This window comes from Ochotona curzoniae, unplaced genomic scaffold, assembly GCF_017591425.1.
Source record: "Ochotona curzoniae isolate NIBS_2020 unplaced genomic scaffold, NIBS_Ocur_1.0 contig_3819, whole genome shotgun sequence".
Classification (NCBI taxonomy): Eukaryota; Metazoa; Chordata; class Mammalia; order Lagomorpha; family Ochotonidae; genus Ochotona; species Ochotona curzoniae.
In genome coordinates, this window is record NW_024466004.1 from 53,208,981 (window position 1) to 53,228,162 (window position 19,182).

At 39.1% G+C, this 19,182-nt stretch overlaps 1 protein-coding gene across 1 annotated transcript in view; it reads left to right on the forward strand.

Annotated features, from left to right (window-relative positions):
* The window catches only part of LIN28B (lin-28 homolog B), a 109,180-nt gene that overhangs the window by 44,438 nt on the left and 45,560 nt on the right, over positions 1 to 19,182 (forward strand). The window contains exon 3 of the mRNA XM_040983115.1: positions 16,239 to 16,423. Coding sequence (XP_040839049.1) covers positions 16,239 to 16,423 — 185 coding nt within the window. The remainder of the gene's footprint in view (positions 1 to 16,238; positions 16,424 to 19,182) is intronic.

Here is a 19,182-nt window from a genome sequence, read left to right on the forward strand (position 1 = left end):
TATCCAGGCTCAGTGTGTGTGTGTAGTAAGTGGAGGGTGTTTGATGCAGTGGTTAAGAAAATGCTTACTTTTCTCACTGTAGTGCCTGGATTTAGGTAACAACTCCACTCCTACTCAGTTTCCTATTAATGTGCAACTTAGACGACAGCAAGTGATGTCCCAAGTGAAAGGGTCTCCACACCACCCCCCTGGGGGGGGCCAGTCGCTTCACTTTAACCTGCCCCAGTCATGACTGGTGTGGGTATTTGAGGACTTAAACAAATAAAAGGAAGAGATAAGTCTAAATGCCTCTCTCTGCCTTTCACATATATTTTTGTAAAATTTAAAATGTCAGATTGCTTTTTAGAAGTGGGTTGTCTTGGTTGGGTTCTATTACTTGGGTGCATTGGTCATATACCAAAGCTGCCTTGTTTACTGAAGACTTATCCTAAGTCTTCTAATCAGTAACTTGGATCTTACAGTCCAGTCCTGAATACTTTGTCCTGTGTATTTCTAAATGCATTCTAGAGAATCTGCTATATCATTTTTCATGAAAAGACTTGATGAAATTGGATTGGATTACTTTTAAAGATTTATTTATTTTTTTAATTGGGAAGTCAAATATACAGAGAGGAGGAGAGACAGAGAGGAAGATCTCTGTCCACTGATTCACTCCCCAAGTGGCTGCAATGGCCAAATCTGAGCCAATCTGAAGCCAGGAGCCAGGAGCTTCTGGGTCTTCCATGCAGATGCAGAGTCCCAAGGCTTTGGATTGTCCTCGACTCGACTGCTTTCCCAGGCCACAAACAGGAAGCTGGATGAGACGTGGAGCCACTGGGATTAGAATCGGTGCTCATATATGGGATCCCAGTGTGTTCAAAGAGAAAACTTTAGCCGCTATGCTACTGTGCTGAGCCCTGGATATTTTTTTAAGACTTGTAACTCAAATTGGTCGAAGTTCACCACTTCTTATTTTCCAATCCATGATACACTGTATCTCCCCATTTAGCTCTTCTTTATTTTCTGTCAGCACTGTTTTTGTAATTTTTGATGTGAAGCTATTATCCATATTTTATTTAATTGCTTGTTGATTGTTTTATGCTATTTGATGCAACAAGTATGTTTTAAAATGTTAGTAAATAAAAATGAAACAGGGGGCCTGATGCAGTAGCGTAACAGCTAAAGTTTTCTCTTTGAACACACTGTGATCCCATATATGAGCACCGGTTCTAATCCCCAAGGCTCCGCTTCCCATCCAGCTCTCTGCTTGTGGCCTGGAAAAGCAGTCAAAAATGGTCCAAAGCGTTGGGATCCTGCACCCACATGGGAGACCCAAAGAAGTTCCTGGATCCTGGGTTTGGATCAGCACGACTTCCTCTGGCTGTTGTGGTCACTTGGGGAATGAATCATAGGACAGAAGATCTTCCTCTCTGTCTTTCTTCCTCTCTGTATATCTGACTTTCCAATGAAAACAAATAAATCTTTAAAAAATGAAATAGGTTTTTGATTATTATTTCTTATATTGTAACACTTTGCTAGGTCAGTTTATTGGTTTTTAGTATAGATTGAGTACAGTTTGGCACCTAAACTCAGACAGATGTTTACATGTTAAATATGTGGATGAATCACATGTCAGTGTTTCTGAGAGAGTGGAGATGCATGTGTTTATATAATTTAGAATGTGTGCATTGCGAAAAGTCTGTAGGTCACGGGGATGTGTCCTGGGAAGGTGGTTTTGGTGAGAGGTCGGTTATAAAGCCCAGTTGGGTCCAGGTACTCTTACTTTCTGGATCGCCGTGCTAGCTAAATTTCAGTTTGGGTCTACTATGCATCTGGTAAAATCGTGGGACTCTCAGTACATAGTTATAAAAGAACAAAAGCCTTAGTTGCTTCTCTCTCTCCCTGTTTCACTCTCTCCCTCCCTCCCTGTATTTTTTGATCTTGTTCCTCTCTACCCGATTCTCCCAATCTATATCCAATATGTTTTGAATACTTGCTATGTCTCTAGGATGGTTTTTTAGGTAGGTATGTGAGAAATTATGTTTTAGAATGATTTTTTTTAAAAAAAATTATTTCTTTTTATTGGAAAGTCAGATATACAGAAAGGAGGAAAGACAGAGAGGAAGATCTTCAGTCCTGTCATTCACTCCCCAAGTGAGCACAACGGCCAGAGCTGAGCTGATCTGAAGCCAGGAGCCTGAAGTCTCTTCCAGGTCTCTCACACAGGTGCAGGGTCCCAAGGCTTTGGGCCGTCCTCGACTGCTTTCCCAGGCCACAAGCAGGGAGCTGGCTGGGAAGCAGGGACTCGAGGATTAGAACTGGTGCCCATATGGGATCCTAGGGCGTTCAGGCGAGGACTTTAGTGGCTAGGCTACCATGACAGACCCTAGAATGATTTTTAACATAATAAAACAATACTTTGTTATAGTATATTATAAAAAATTTTATAACAGTGGTATACACTGTGTGTAATAGAATTGGAGAAAATACCTGTATTTGCCTACAAATGTCATGAGAAAATTTAGAGAAATACATGTTTACACTGAAATTCAGGAATCATCATTGTGTTGCAGCAGTTTTATCCACTGCTATTCCACTGGCTGTTCCTCCTGGCTGTCTTACTTGCAGTGTGCATCCTGTTAGTGAGTCTGGGAAGGTTGCAGAGGATGGTCCACGTACTTGTGTCCCTGACAACCTTGATGGAGACAAGGATGGAGTTTCTGGCTCCCGATTTGGGCCTGGTGCAGATCTAGCTGTTGGAGTCATTTTGGAAATGAAACAGTGGATGGACTATCTCCCCCCTCCTATTACTCTGTTACTTAAATAAAGACATAATTAAATCTTTTGGGAAAATTAAGGAATTCCATGATATATAGATAACTTGTCAAGTGGAGATGATGTTGAACCAGTGAGATAACAGGTGAAAGCATTCAACATGATGCCTGCTTTTGACTAGATTCTCATCACATCTCTGCTTTCTTCCTCATCTTCTCTCACATGTACTAATAGGTAATGGAGTATGCTGTATACTTCTAAAAGTAGTGCAGTGGCTGATTTTGTGGCATAGTGGGTAAAGTTGCCACCTGTGATGTCAGCCAGTATGGGATGTCAGCCCTATAGGTGGAGGATTAGCCTAATATACCACTGTGCCATCCCCAGTCTATGCTTTCTTAATGTATTTGGTACTGTACTTAATCTTAGCCAAAAGGCCAAGAAGCGATCTTATTGTATTTGAATGAACAAAAAACCTAAAATTTTCTTTTTCTTGAGTGAATTGAATAATACAAAGAATGCATACAGGGAAACTTCAGTAGTAACTGGAAAATACCTATTCATTCTGTCTTCATGGTGAAAATGAAGTCATACAATTAACAAAATTCATAGCACATTCATAATAGTAATCATGTAATTTTTAACAGAAGTGGGGGAGTCCTGCACATCTCGAGCAGCTTGTCCCAGTTTTAGGATACACAGGTGGTGTGATGCTGGGGCTGTGCCTCAGCGGTGCTGATGCTTAGTGCTGGCCTCTTCTCTCCTTCCTCAACTCCCCCGTTTATTATTTTCCACAATCCAGTTTTATAGGTATAGGGATGAATCCCTGATTTCTCGCCCTGCCCTTCTTCCTTCTCCAGGTTCTATCTCCACCATTTTCCCCCATATTATCAAAACAGTGTAGTCCATTCGTATAAATTACAAGTTAACTTTATGTTATTGAAATGTACCATGACATAAGAACAAGCAAAGCTGGAAAACCTAGTGTTATAATGTAGAGATGTATTTCTAAGTTTCTTTGGGAATCCTGCTTTTATTCAGAAATAGAGGTGCATACTGCCAAAACCTTTACTTCCTGGTATGCTGGTCTGCCTTGTATAGTTGATGTACACACACACACACACACACACACACACACACACACGTGATGTGTGTATTTGCATGCATGTTTGTTTACATGTATATATGTATATAGTCCTTTGCATTTAGCTATTTTATATAACAGTGAGAGCATATGATATTTGTCCTTTTGGGACTGGCTTACTCCACTAATCATAATGGTTCCTAATTGGACCATTTTGTTGCAAATACCAAGATTCATTCCTTTTTATGGCTGAGTAGTATTCCATCAAGTAGCTGTGCCAGTTTTTTTTAATTCATTGCTCTGTAGCCAGGTATCTGAGTTGATTACATGTCTTTACTATTGTGAATTGTGCAGCTATAAATATGGGGTTGGAGGTCACCCTCTGTAGTGTGAATTTGTAATGGCTGTGGCATTCTCGGATTTCCAAGTACTCTTTTATGATTTCCAAAGCAGTTGTACTAGTTTGCCTTACCACCAATAGTCTACAGGGAACATTTCTCCCTAGATTCTTCTCTGTATCTTTGTTGGCTGAATTTGTATGTAGGCCAGTCTCACTGGAGTTAGGTAGAACCTCATTGTAGTTTTATTTGAATTTCTCTAAAGCTAGGGAGCCTGAACATTTTTTAATGTGTCTGTTGATGTCTTTTGAATTTCATCTTCTAAGAAATATCTGTTCATGTCCTTTGACCATCAACAACTAACAGGGTTTGTTTTATTTTGCTATTGTTGACTTTCTGGAGCTCTTTGCAGATCTTGGGTAGTGGTCCCCTATCTTATACAGTATGTGAAGACTTTCCTCCTTTCTGCTGTTGCCTCCTCACTTTATTGTTTCCTTTTCCCTGCGGAAGTTTCTTTGTTTGATGGGACTTTAACTGCCTATATATATATTTTTTACTTAATTGGTTCTGGTGGGTATCATTCTCTTTTCTTGTCTGTAGTGTACTTAAAGTAACATTTGTTGGGCTGGTCAAGTAGAGATGGAATCTTTCAGTACTGGTTTGCCTTGGAATTTTAAAAATTTCATTTCCATATACAATTGAAAGCTTCACTGCATATGTTAATCTGGGTTTACAGTTTTTTCTTTTAGGATCTGGATTATGTCTCTTCACTCTTTGCTAGCATGTCGGTTTCTATTAAGAAGTCAGCTGTGAGTCTGCTATCTTTCCCCTATAGGTTATGTGATACATCTTTTGTGCACATTTAAGTCTCTTTTCTTTGTATTCAGCTGAAGAGAGCTTGATTATGATGTGCCATGGAGAGGTTGTTCCTGGTTGTATCTACTTAAGGTTCTCTGAACTTTCTGTATTTGGAGATCCTTTTTTTTTTACTCTAGATGAGGGAGGTTTCTGTTTGTTATTTCATTGAATATACCTTTCAACTCCATGTCTGTCCATGCCTTCTGGAATTCCTGTGACCCATATGTTTGATGGTATCACTTAATTCTTGGTCAGTTTTCTTGCTTTTACTCAAATCCTCTTCTTGATTTTTGACAGTCTGGGTATTTATTGTATGAATTGCCTTCTAGTTCTGCGATGCTCCTGCCTTGTTCATTTTGTTGTTGAGATTTTTCACTGTATTTGTCATTTGTGTTGTTGAATTCTTCATTTCGGTTGATTCAGTTTCATGTTGCTTCTTTGCTTCCATCTCCTGTGCAATGTATTCCTTAAATTCTTTGAACTCTGATATCTGCTTCTCATTGTTTTTGAAAAGCTATCTTATAAATTTTTGAAATCCTTTTTTTCTGGCAGTTCCTCAATGGCTTCATCTTCTAGTTCTAATATTGGAACATTCTTATGATCCTTTGGGTGGAGGAAGTATTTATGTTGCTTATGAATCTTTTATTCTTGGCTGTCACAGTTCAGATCAGTGAGTTTTCTCCTCCTGCAGGTTAGACCTTTACTTTGCGTTGTCCACAGGTCTGTGGATAGTAGTTTTATATTCTCATTCGGTGCCCAGTCGCTTTTTCATTCTCAATCAGGATGATGACCGGCTGCTCATGCCGCTCCCTCCAGTGCACCTCAGCCTTGGGCTCCCCGTGCTGTGTCCTCGGCCATGGCCTCCAGAGCCAATGCTGCCCTGGCCGCCTCTCTCCACCTCCTGTGCTCCTGGTTCTTGGGCTGCACTGCAGGCTGCTCAATCTCTCTCCTGCTCATGATTCTGGTTGTGCCAGGTGCCAGGGAGATGACAGTTGTGTCTTTAAGCTGGGTTGTTCCTGTTCAGTGACTGGTTTCCTGTTCACTCTCTGATCTAAATTAGGCCTGTGTGGAACATGGCTTATTTTCTTGCTGGAAACTGCTAGGAGCTAGGTCAGGGGCAATCCAGACCTATTTCTGGATAGAACCTACAAGGTGCTCAGACAATGGTATGATTTTTGCTGGGACCGGTGAAATGCATTCATGGTATCAGAATACATGAGAGTCCCTTGCAGAGCTAGATATGAGTTTTCTCCAAACTTTGCAACTGCCCCAATCACTGTTTCTCCTGGCATTTTGCAAGCTCCTTGTGGAATCAATCCCAAATGGTGACCAAAATGGCACCTGTAGGGATGTGGAGGATTGGGATGTGCACTCCACCCTACTCCTACACCTGTTTGCAAGGGTTTGCTGCTCAGTTTCAGCTGGCAGTGCCGTGGCTGGAATCGCCTCCTGCTTCTCTGGTTTTGTCTCCTGTCCCACCTGAGGGGATCTGGTTGCCCATGGGGAGTCTGGCTGCTGCTGCACGGCTCAGCTGTCTCTGCTGCTTCCCATTTTTCATGGATCCCTGGCGATTTCTCTGCCACAAGCATGTCTACACTTGCCACCCATGATCACGTTTTGTTCGCTTCTCCCGACCAGTCCGTCTGTTTCCATTTTAACAATCCTCACCCTATTCTGCCATCTTGTTCTCAGTCTGTGATCTGAAATTGTTACGTTCATCAGGAGAACCCCCCCGAGCCAAAGTAGGGCCAGACCAGTCCTTCTCCGAGGGACTGCTTTCCCCTCACTAAGCCGTTTCTGTCTGATCTGATGTCTTTATCCTAGTCCTCCATCTCAGATCTTCCCACCGAACTTTCTGTTGTGCTGCTTCACATGCCTCTGGCTTCATGATTCCTGGAGTGCGAAGATATTAATTGACTTGTTCAAGGATTGGTGATCAGGAGGGCCAGAATTTGATTTTACAGCTACCTGCCAGCCAATGGCATTGGAGAATCATTTATTACTTGGAGTTTTCTTCCAAAGATTTTATGTGTTGCTAAGTACATAATTATGGCTCTCCATGTTTACTGTACATTGTTATATGAGACAATAATTTCTAATAAAAAATTGTTTGACTTTATTATGGTAAGAAATATGTATGACTCCTGAAGCGTTTTGTAAAATCAGTTCCTCCGATGCTTTTTAATCTATTGGTGATAACTTCTTCTCAAGATTATCATAATTATGGTTACTTTTTGACAGGCATTGTCACATATGTTTTCCTGTCTCCAATTACCTACATTATTGCAAAAGCAGTTATGTGTGTTAAAACACTGATTTGATCCTAAAGCCACCAAAAGGGAAAAAAAATGTTCATAGATACATGTGAGACCTCATAAAGTGCTAAGGATGTCAAAAGTTTTCATTATCTGACTCTAGCTTACTGTTTTCCAACCTCATTTTTGGTCACATCCTTAAACCTTTAAAGCATTCTACTTGTCATCTTCAGACTAGCATTAACTATACTGAGCAAGCATAGGTTCAACTTCTAGTTCAATTTGCACTACTACCTTTGTCTCCATTAAGATTTCACTCTATGCACACAGAAGTGTATCTCATTTCTACTGATTCCCATTGCGTCTCCCTGTGTGCTTTAGGGAAACTTTCTCACTCATTTCAAAATTTTTTATCCCTTATTTTTTATGTTCTGTCTTCCCAGAACTCAAAGTTAGATCTTTATCTTTTTTATTCATCATCTGCATCTCTTTTCTATCATGTTTCCCCTCTATCTGCCCATGTGTACTTCATCAATATCCTGAGAGATTTTCTAGGCTCCTACTTCAAACCCACTTAATCACAGCAGTCATTTTAAGTTTTCTATAAATGGTTTTTCAGTTTCTTGATTTTTTTCTTTAAATCCTGTTCTGTTAGTGTTATTTTTTCTCAATTATCTTTGGAGATAGTAACTAGACAATCTTTGACATTTCTTTTGTTTGCTTATTCTTTTTTGAGACTTATTTATTTTTATTTGAAAGGCAAATTTACAAAGACAAGGAGAGGGCTTGGCACGGTGGCCTAGTGGCTAATGTCCTCACCTTGCACGTGCCAGGATCCTATATGGGTGCCAGTTCTAATCCTGGTAGTCGTGTGTGCCATTCAGCTCCATGCTTGTAGTCTGGGAAAGCTGTCCCAAAGCCTTGGGACCCTGCGCCTGTGTGGGAGACCCAGAAGAAGCTCTTGGCTCCTGGCTTTGGCTCCGGCCATTGTAGCCACTTGGGGAGTGAATCAGAGGATAGAAGATCTTCCTCTTTGTCTCTCCTCATTATGTATATCTGACTTTCCAATAAAAATAAATAAATCTTAAAAAAAAAGAAGGAGAGACAGAGAAGCAAAGATCTTCTATTCTCTGGTTTATTCCCTGAAATGACTACAATGTTTGCAGTTTAGCTAACCTGAAGCCAGAAGCTTCTTTTGGGTCTCGCATGTGGGTGCAGGGATCCAAGGGCTTGAGTCGTCATCTGCTGCTTTCTCAACCATTACCAGGGAGCTGGATCAAAAGTGGAGCATCTGGGACATGAACCAATCTCATCTGGGATGCCAGCAATAGAGGTGGAAGATTAGTGCCTGTCGAGTCACTGCGTGTACCCTTGATCATATTTTTTTGTCTTTGTAACACTGCAGGTAAAATAAGGTTTATTTATTTGAGAAACAGAGTAATAGAGAGGGAAAAGGCAAAGAATAGGGGAAGCAAAAATGAGAAATCTGTCTGTTGGCTCATTCTGCAAATACCAGCAATGGCTGGGGCTTGGCCAGGTCAAAGGCAGGAATCAGGAACTCCATTCAGATCTCCTAGTGAATGGCAGGGACTCAAGTACTTGGACCACCATCCACTTCTTTCCCAGGCACATCAACAGAAAGCTGAATTTGCAGTGGAGCAGTCAGGACTTGGTCTTGTGTTCTGATGTGGATGCATATTTCTAAAAGCAGCAACTTAACACACTATATTGTAACACCGTTACCAGTCCTGGTGCACATTTTGTGGTCTTGGTGGACACTACAGGCACAGCAGGAAGCATGAGAATGAGAGGTAGTATATGGACTGAGTTGGTAAAGATCTACCAGCATCTTAGTTAACAGAGTAAATTCCGGCCTAGCTGTAGTATCTAACATGTATTATTTCCCTGGCTATTTCTTCTCCATTTCTTTAGAGAATGGTATCATATTACCTTCACTGAGACATAGTTTGGCCATTTTCTTGTGTTGGAAGTAGGTATAAGGGTGGTAGGATGAAAGGGACATCTAGTTCTTTTAAAAACTTTGCATGAAGCTCCCACCAACCCCCAGCTTGTTCTTGCTCTTCCTTGTCCATGTTCAATCTGAATAGTCTCAGAACTCTGTTAGCAATGTCATTTCCTACTTTTGCTGTGGCGTTCAGTTGGCACTCCAACTTCTAGAAGTTTATTGTATTATGTTTTCTATTGATGGAACTGTTATTGTTTTTTCTAGTATGAATCCATTATTTTTGTTGTTGTTGTTACTATTGTTGTGCTGGCGTTTAAAGTAACATGGGACACCTGTCATCTTGAAATGGAAGTTGGTTTATGTTTTCTGGAGAAGAAAATTTCTTGTCTTTACAGCGAACTAGGGATAACAGAGCAGAAACAATCTAATTGGAAAGAAGTAACATATGCCAAGAACGATCCTTACTATCTAGATATTTGGTAGAAATACTTGGCCAACAAATTTGGGCTGCTTTCTCTTGACTCCATGTATGTGTTATGATGTTTTTACAGTTCATTTTTAAACAAATGGAAGTGGGAAAAGGAATATAACAAGGAAGTTAAAAGCAAATATTTTTGTAATTGTGAACTGGAATGAGTATAATGGTATTATAGGCAAGACAGCAGTTTTTTCTAAATGTTTCTTTATTCATTTGACTTTCTTTTGTTCACGGAATTATTCAGTGAGTATTCAGAAATTGCAATTCTCCTTTGGAAAAGAATAAACATCTGACTTGTTTCAAAAACCAAAAAAAAAAAAAAAAAGAGACACAGATAAAAATGTAGGTCCAAACACCGAATGTTTCGCCTTATTTAGATCTTGTGAGCAGATTAAACAAAAATATACATAAAGTTGTTGAGGTAAGTGGTGGTTCATATTAGGCCGCTCCTCTTAGATAATATCAGATGTGGGTGATATTTCCTCAGAAAATGTGAGTAGAGAAGACAATTGGCTCGATAGTTAAGGCACTGCTTGGGATGCCTTCATGCCATAGTTGAATGCTCGAATTCTGGCTGCTGTACTAACACACCCTGGGAATGCATTAGTGATGGTTCAGGTAATAGCCACATGGGAGACCCAGGCTGTTCTCAGGGCTCCCAGCTCAACCTTAGCTTTTCTTGTTGTTTAGGGAGTGAATCAATAAATGGAAGTTTTCTTTGTTTCTCTAACTCTTAAGGAAAGTGAAAATGAATTAATTTAAAAATATTTGGTCTAGTATCAACTTCTAAGTAGAGTCAGATGGTAGTGTTGCTGTCTTCAACCATTATAATCCTGTGAGGACCTAATTTCAAAAATGTTCTAACCTATATCACCTCGACATTAAGAACAATAAGAAAGCTTATGTAGTAATAGTATGAGCAAGAAAACTTGACTTTTCATGAAAACTCATGTAAAGGAATTCAGGCAATGCCCCTCTCCCCCAGGTGGGAGTTTAACTAATAATCCTTAAGGATTATACTTATGTTAAATCTAGAATTCTTTTAAGTGCTAATTGAGTGATAGCTATTTGGAGGCATTATATGCTAAGCCTTTGGGGAAGTACTAAGTTATACATTGCAATCCCTGGCCTTCAGTAAAAGATAAATCTAAAAGAGCAAAGAAAATAGAAGTTTAATGTACAAATGCTTGCACTGTAAGGTAGAGTGCTGTAAAAACCAGTTAAGTGAATGAAAAATTCCCAGCTTAGCACAATTGAGGATGATTATATAAAGCAACATTTGAGCTGTTTCTTGAAACTTGACCAAGACTGTGGTAGACTGCTATGAGTAGGAAAATGTACCCTGAACCAGAATAAACTGTAAAGCAGGGTCAACAAAAATCTATAAAGAAATTAATGTCAGTGAGTTTTACTAATGGAAAACTATTTTAATGGGAGCAGAAATGGAATGTAAGAAGAAAGCTTAAAAGGAGCTCATCTACAAGCTAAGAGCACTATTGTAGACTTTTCAGACAGGCTGATTGATGCACAGAGAATACGTAGGTTTAGGGGACACGATGCTTAAATATCAGTGATGAATCTATTGGACTGGTAAGAGATAGCATCTATATTAGGATTGTGCAATCCAACAAAATGGATGAAGAGAGACTTTTAAGAATGTGCAAGATCCAATACAAGGTTGAGCAGGATTAAGCATTGTATCTTATGTAACTGGGAAAATAGAGGAAGCTTTAATAAAAATTGACCAATTTAGGGGAGAAATTGATTTTTGTGAACAAATATGAACTAAGTACCTGTTTTTGCTATCTTTATTGCAGCTTTTTTGGGGAACAATAACAGAGTAAACATTTTTTGTGAAACCTTGTCTTTTTCTTGCAGAGCCATTCTTTCAAAAGTTAATTTTTTCCAGGTATCATGGCTCTAAATTATCTTATGTATTAATTTGAGAAGGGAGGAATATATAATAGAATCTTTAAAATATTCTTTGAGAATATTTGTTGTTCATAAAATGGAATATTTCTTAATATATGACAAAGCAGTTTATTTATAAATTATACCTACAAGGAATTAAAATAATGGAAGATGAAATCAAGTTGATGGAATGAACCCATGTGCTAGGAACTATTAAAATTTAACAAATGACAGAATTTTTGTTAGTAGAAAACACAGTAACTTCAATTAAAACTGGTTATTTGTTCTTGTAATCCAGATAGCTGACTATGCTTTACTTAATTTACTTTTTAAAAGATTTCTTTCTTTATTTTGGAAGTCAGAGTCACAGGGGCTGACGCCATGGCTCAGCAAGCTAATTCTTTCATGTTTGTGTGTTGGTATCTCAAATGGGTTTCAGTTTGTTTGCTGCTCCTCTTCCCATTCAGTTCTCTACTTATGACCTGGGAAGGCAACAGAGGATGACCCAAGTCCTTAAAACCCTGCACCTACATGTGAGAACTGCAAAAAGCTCCAGGCTCCTACTTTGGACTGGCTCAGCACTGGCCACTACAATCATTTGGGGAGCGAACCAATGGATGAAATATCTTTCTTTTTACTTTTCTCTGTAGATCTGCCTTTCAAAAAAAGTCAATCTTTAAAAGAGAAGGAGAGAGTTTCAGAGAGAGAGAGGGTGGGGGAAGACAGTTGAGATTGCAATCTTCCATCCACTGGCTCACTCCCCAAATGGCCACAAAGGCAAGAGCTGAACCAATCTTAGACCTGGAGCCAGGAGCTTCTCCTCAGTCTTCCATGTGGGTGCAGGGTTCAAGGCCTTGAGCAGTCCTTTACTGGTTTCTTAGGCAATAATCTGGGAGCTAGATAGGAGCAGCCAGGGCTTGAACCATTGCCCTTATGGGATGCTGGCACTGCAGTTGAGGATTAGCTCACTATGTCGCCTTGTGGGCCCCTTCATTCAGTTTAAAATAAATCATCTGTACTTTCTTAGTGGAAAGGGCAAAGAAATAGAATTGAAAGCAAAAGAGCTATCTATGGTTGGAGAGGAGAAAGCTTGAGAAGAAGAAAATGAGAAGATGCTTTAGAAATATCAAAATAGCTTTTAAAATACTGATTTGTTATTTTAGAGTATGTATACAGGATTTTTTTCTGTGTGCTATCAGACAGTAGCAAAGTCTTTGCCACATTGCAAACTTCAGCACGAAGGGTTTCTTTTCGTCAGGTAACCTGCACTAGAACAAGTTAATAAATCTGTTTTCATGTGTCATCTTATTTTCACAATAAGTACATTCCTTTTGCTTGAATTTCAGGAGTGTTTTTATTTGTTCCATGTAATGCCTTGATTATATGTAATCATAGTATTTTCTTTTATCTGCAGAGTTTATGCTCTAAGACCCCCAAGTGGAGTCTACAATTGAGAATAGTGTTCACCCTCCTTGTTTATATACCTGCATTTTCTCCCTTACGTTTTCAGATTTAATGTCCTTTCTGTCTTACCTAAATGGCCTCTGTGGTGCAGCAGCAAGCCTGGCATCATTTTCTTTTCATCTATAGTTTCATAGACAGAAGCTTCATTGATTCTATGAATATTGATTTTCTTAACTTCAAATTCTTTTCATCCACAGGAAGCATTTTTATAGCTTTGCTGTTATATCTGAATTACTAGCATCGCTACTCTTGTGCTTTGGGGTCATTAATATAAGAATTACTTGAACACAAGTTCTGTGATAGCACAGCATTTGATCTGATAACTGAGATGGCTCCTAAGTGACTAATGGATAGGTAAAATATGTAGTGCAGATAGAGCAGACAAAAGGCTGATTCTGTTTCCATGCCAAATAGAGTAAAATAGTCAAAGATTTTATCACACTACTCAGAACTGTGTGAAATTCAAAACGTATAAATTACTTATTTCCATTTAATATTTTTAGATTTGGATTGATTTCAGATAATTAAGCTTTGGAAAGTACAACTATGGATAAAACGAGATTATAGTATTTACTGTTTTTGAGGTTAAATGAAGTCATAGTTAAACAGTTCCCTCTAACTGATTCATTCCCCATATAATTACAGTGGCTGAAGCCAGGATCCAGGAATTCAGACTAGATCTTTGACATGAATTGGCAGGGTCTAAGTATTTTGGTTATCACCTGCTACCTCTGTGAGTGTGCATTAATGGGAAGCTGGACTTGAAAGCAGAGCTCAGATGTGAACCATGGCATTTTTATAAGGGGATGTTGGTATTCCAAATGGTGTCTTACCTACTGTGCCAAATGCCCACCCCAGGACTCCTGTTTTTCTCCACCAGTAGAATCAGGGACTTGAATGTGGTGAAATCTGGAGTTGTGGGCTTGAGTTACAGATAGTTGAGTAAGATTTTTTATTTTGATCAGAATATTTCCGAGACTTCTAATGTGCTTTGTGAGCATTAGAATTTCATACACTTAATATTTCATACACTTATTTGTCCAGGAATCTTTTTTCCCCACTATGAAGTGTTTTTTTTAAAAACCATTGTCATTCAGCATTCAAATCACTTCACTTTACACATAAATGGAAAAGAAATTAAATGGTTGATTCTAACCCTGTAACTATTTGTATAAGGAACTAGACTTGAACTAAGATTCTCTACTTCGCTGTGTTAATTTTCCCCTACAACTTTGGTGTTGCAGATGTGATAGCGATCACTCCAGACAATTCTAGGTTGTATTAAAAAGTCTTTATTAACCAAGAAATTAGCAAATGAAAAGTCTGTATGGTAGTCCAGTCTGAATTGGGACTCTGAGAGGAAAAATGGTCATTACCGTGAAGCCCATCCATTAAACTGAAGAACTATGTCCCAGCTTCCCCAGCAATGAAAATTATCCCAAGATACATGCAGCGAACAGTCTGGATATACTTATAAAGCTGCAAACATTCACATTTTGCTGGCTTTTCCTTCCACATTTTGTTGCTGCTAGGCCTCACCTCTCCTGGAACTCTTTACACAAATTAAAAATGCAAAGCATCTTAGCATTAACAGCTTTACTGTCCTGCATAAGGAATACAGACATAAAGGGGCCATGCTCAGAGGCTACCTGTCCTTGGAGTTTGTCGAAAGCCAGAGAGCAAGCAGGTACTGGGGAGGCCAAGACTCAGGGTGCTAGAGCAATTGGACGGGAGTGATAAACACACAACAGTTCAGTGCTGTCCCCTCTCAACTTCCAAGGTGATGGTAGGTGAGAGTCACAGGTGGGCAGAAAGGATTTTATGTCTGGGAAAGATGTGACTTCCAAGCTAGTGACCCTGAACTACCTACCTACTCCACAGCATTCAGAAAAAAAATTTTAAAAGCAATATGGTATTTTAAATTAGATCTGTAAAATGTTCACAAGAAATTTTGAAGAAACAAATAAAGCTGATTATTTTTAGCATCTTTTGAATTGACTTTAACTGGTGAAAGCAGTTACAAGAGAAAAAAGCTGATGGACAATTGAAGCCAAAGTTACAATTCTGTAATTAGAAAACTATTTTGGAGGGAGGGCAGAACAGAAACTCAACTGTCTTTTAAATTATAAAAATCAATTTCCTGTTAAGTTATAAAAAACTCAGTGCATAAAGTGTATGCCAGAAAGCCTCCCTAGCTCCCCAGAACAGGATTGGAGAAAATGACTCTATGATTCTTGTCTGCCATTACAGACTAACTCTACATAAAGAAACAGGTATCTTTGAAAAATCATACCTTGGTGGCAATAAAATAGATGCACTGTTCTTTGCAATTCCTTTTTTTGCTTAAATGCAACTCGATCTAAAGTAAATATTCTCATAAGAATGTAGCACTACTTGGCTGTATTATAATTTTTAAATTATTTTTAAGATTTATTTATTTTTATTGGAAAGGCGGATGGATATACAGAGAGGAGGAGAAACAGAGAGTAAGATCTTCTTTCCAATGATTCACTCCCCAAGCGGCCACAACAGCTGGAGCTGAGCCAATCCCAAGCCAGGAGCCTCTTCGGGGTCTCCCACGTGGGTGCAGGGTCCCAAGGCTTTGGGCCATCCTGCTTTCCCAGGCGACAAGCAGGGAGCTGGATGGGAAACGGGACCACCCGAATTAGAACCAGTGACAATCTGGGATCCCAGTGCGTTCAAGGCGAGGACTTTAAGTGCTACGCTCTTGTGCTGGGCCCCAGTTGTATTATAACTTAAACAGTTCCAATTGATGACCATTAGATAATTCTAAGATTTATTTCTTTCTGGACAGCACCATGGTGTCTTTTGTATTGAAGCAGTACATGAGTTTATCAATAGTAGTCTTTGAAATAAATGGCTTGCTCAAGAATTTACACATTGAAATTTGTATATTTTGAACTTGCCTTAAGAAGGATATTTATTCTCATTGCTAACAGACACGAAGGCTTAAGTAGTATAAAGTTCACTATATACTTTGAAGGAAAAAAATGACTTTATGCTTTTGTGATAGGTAACAAAATCTTGGCTTGTTAATCTTAAAATTATAGAGATGCTTTAAAAAGCAGTGGCGATAATTATAATCTCACTTTCTCTCCTCCTCCCTTTATAGAGCAAACTATTCATGGAAGGATTTAGAAGTCTAAAAGAAGGAGAACCAGTGGAATTCACATTTAAAAAATCCTCCAAAGGCCTTGAATCAATACGGGTAACAGGACCTGGTGGGAGCCCCTGTATAGGAAGTGAAAGAAGACCCAAAGGGAAGACACTACAAAAAAGAAAACCAAAGGGAGATAGGTAAGCATTTTCCTTTGCCAAATGTATGAGTTTATGCTAATTCAGGAAGCTTTTTGAAATTTTTCTTAGTATTTTGTTATGTTTATTGGACGTTATGGAGCCTTCCCCAAAGAGTATGTCGCCGCTCTGTAGTTGAACAGGCTGTGGCAGGGAGAGAAAGGAGCTGTCTTGCCTGGGAAGGGAGCATTGAACAGGAAGTGCCGGAGTCCCTTGACTGCCGTTTCTACCGTATGTTCTGAGGATGAGCAGCCGACATTCCCAACAAGGTGCCTCTGTATATCCAGAATTTGCAACTTACACCTCTTTCAAGTTAAACTGTACGTTCTGTTTTGACTGTATTTTTTAAAATAAAATACAAAAAAACAAAAAGGGAAAAAAAATCACTTGAAATCCTAACCTAAGGTAGAAATCAAATATGTATGCTATTTTGTTCCATGTATTTAAAAAAAAAAGTTAACATTGTAGCTCTGCAGTGTTTATACACATTTTTAATGGAGTCAGTAAAAAGGTTGAAGAATAAGAAAACAAGATATTCCTTCATGTAGGACCTTGTTGACTGTTGTAAATACTTTGTTTCGGGGGGGCGGGAAGGTAAATTATTGACAAATTTGAAAATGAAAAATAACATGCAATTTAACTCCTTAAAGTGTCTTCATGACAACTTTGTTGACCTCAGGATGTAGAAAGACAAGAATGGGAGGTCAAAGACCAGGAAGAAGATGGTGATAAATCCTGAGTAGTAGTGGAGTGCTTAGCAAAAATCCCAACATATTTTGAAAGCAGAGGTAGCAGGTCTTACAGGTGGTTTAGATATGAACGGACAGAGAAATCCAAGAAGACTCTTTTTCAGTCTGAGCTACAGCAAAGAAGAGCATGACAAGGGAGGAGCAGAAAAACCAGAAATTTTCTTTCAGACATGCTTAGTGCAATATGTGATGGATATTGAAGTGGAGATGTAGATTAAACAGATGGCTACATGTATCAGATTCTATGGCTGGAGATTAAAATTGGGCAGTAGGACCTGGCGCAGTGGCCTAGCCGCTAAAGTCCTCACCTTGAAAGCGCTGGGATCCCATATGGGAGCTGGTTCTAACCCCAGCAGCTCCACTTCCCATCCAGCTCCCTGCTTGTGACCTGGGAAATCACTCAAGGACAGCCCAAAGCCTTGGGACCCTGCACCCGTGCTGGAGACCTGGAGGAGGCTCCTGGCTCCTGGCTTCAGATTGGTACAGCACCGCCCATTGCGGTCTCTTGGAGAGTGAATCAGTGAATGGAAGATCTTCCTCTCTGTCTCTCCTCCTCTCTGTATATCTGACTTTACGATAAAAATAAATAAGTCTTTTTTTTAAAAAAAATTGGGCAATAGCCCCATACAGCAAAAAGATAGTATGTATAGTGATAAGACAGAAAAAAATAAGAATGCATAGAAACAGCAAAAGAACTGAGCCTTAGCATTTAGTCAGAAAGTGTGTGAGGAACAGGGCACTAAGTTAGATGGAGGATAGAGAGGAATTTTAGAAGTCAAGGAAAGAATTTCAGTTTGTTAGTGATGCTACTAGTGAAATAACCAGGTAAGATAACTGCATATCAGTCCCACCACTGAATGACATGGAAGTCCATAGTGAAGTTGGTAAGAATTAATTTTGGTAGACTGGTGGGTTGTGTCATCAGAGAATGAAGGGAGTCCGAGACACCAAGTATAGACAGTGGTTTAAGGCATTTTGTATAAATGGGAAAGTTAAGCAGTTTTTAAGGGGAAAGAAATAATAGTTTGTTAATGCATTGAAAGGAACAGCCTAGTAGAGACAGAAGGTTGAGTCTGCAGGGGAGAGCTAGTCATGTGGGAAGGAAGTGAACTAAAGTGAGATTTGTCACTGTTTTGTTTTTGCTACTTTCTTAGTGAAATTTGAAGCAAGCTCAGGGTAATGGTGGAAAAGGAGGCACAGCAAGAAAGGAGAAAATGTGAAACAGGAAGGTGGAATAGTAAATTCATTGTGGGAGATACCTAAAATTTCAAATTATACCAAAAATATATCAAAGTCAGTGGGCATGGGTTTAGAGCTTAGTCAAACTGAATTTTCCCTTGCTATTGTTGACTTGTCACTATACACATAAAAGTGAGCATTAATCTTAAGTTAAAGTTGGCAGTGAGTTGAGAATGACACAGAGAGAGAAGCAAGGAAACTGAAGATGTATGCAGTTGTAATGATAGATGATATAATTAAGTAAGGAATGAAAATAAAAAGTAGTAGGCTTGTGATATTAGATTTCTGCCAGGGACACCAAATTGTTGCTGTAGGAGTGCTAGAAGGAATGATCTGGCAAGATAGAGGGCAGTGGTGGGCAGGGGTGAACAACTGCTCCACCTGCTTATGTTTGTTGCTTATCTTCCTATGATTAGATCTCTAATACATGTCTACAGATCTCCAACTTCCTTTTCTGTTTAGGTACCTGCTCTTTTTGTCTGTAGGATTAGTCATTTGTTTCACACGTGCCACTTGCTTTTATCAAATAATAAAGTATTCAAATATGAAGACTACTGTGTTGAAACAAAATGGGGAAAGCAAGACTTGGCAGTATGATAACAAGAAATCGATGTTTCTCAGCTAATGTGAGGCACTTTTACTCGGTGACTTACTCCCTGAATCACAAAGGTTTTATAGAATTTTATGTAATTTTCTTGAGTTCTTCCTTACTTATTAAACAGGACTGATTTTGAAGACATTTTAATAACAAAATAAAATTGTTCTTTGATCTAA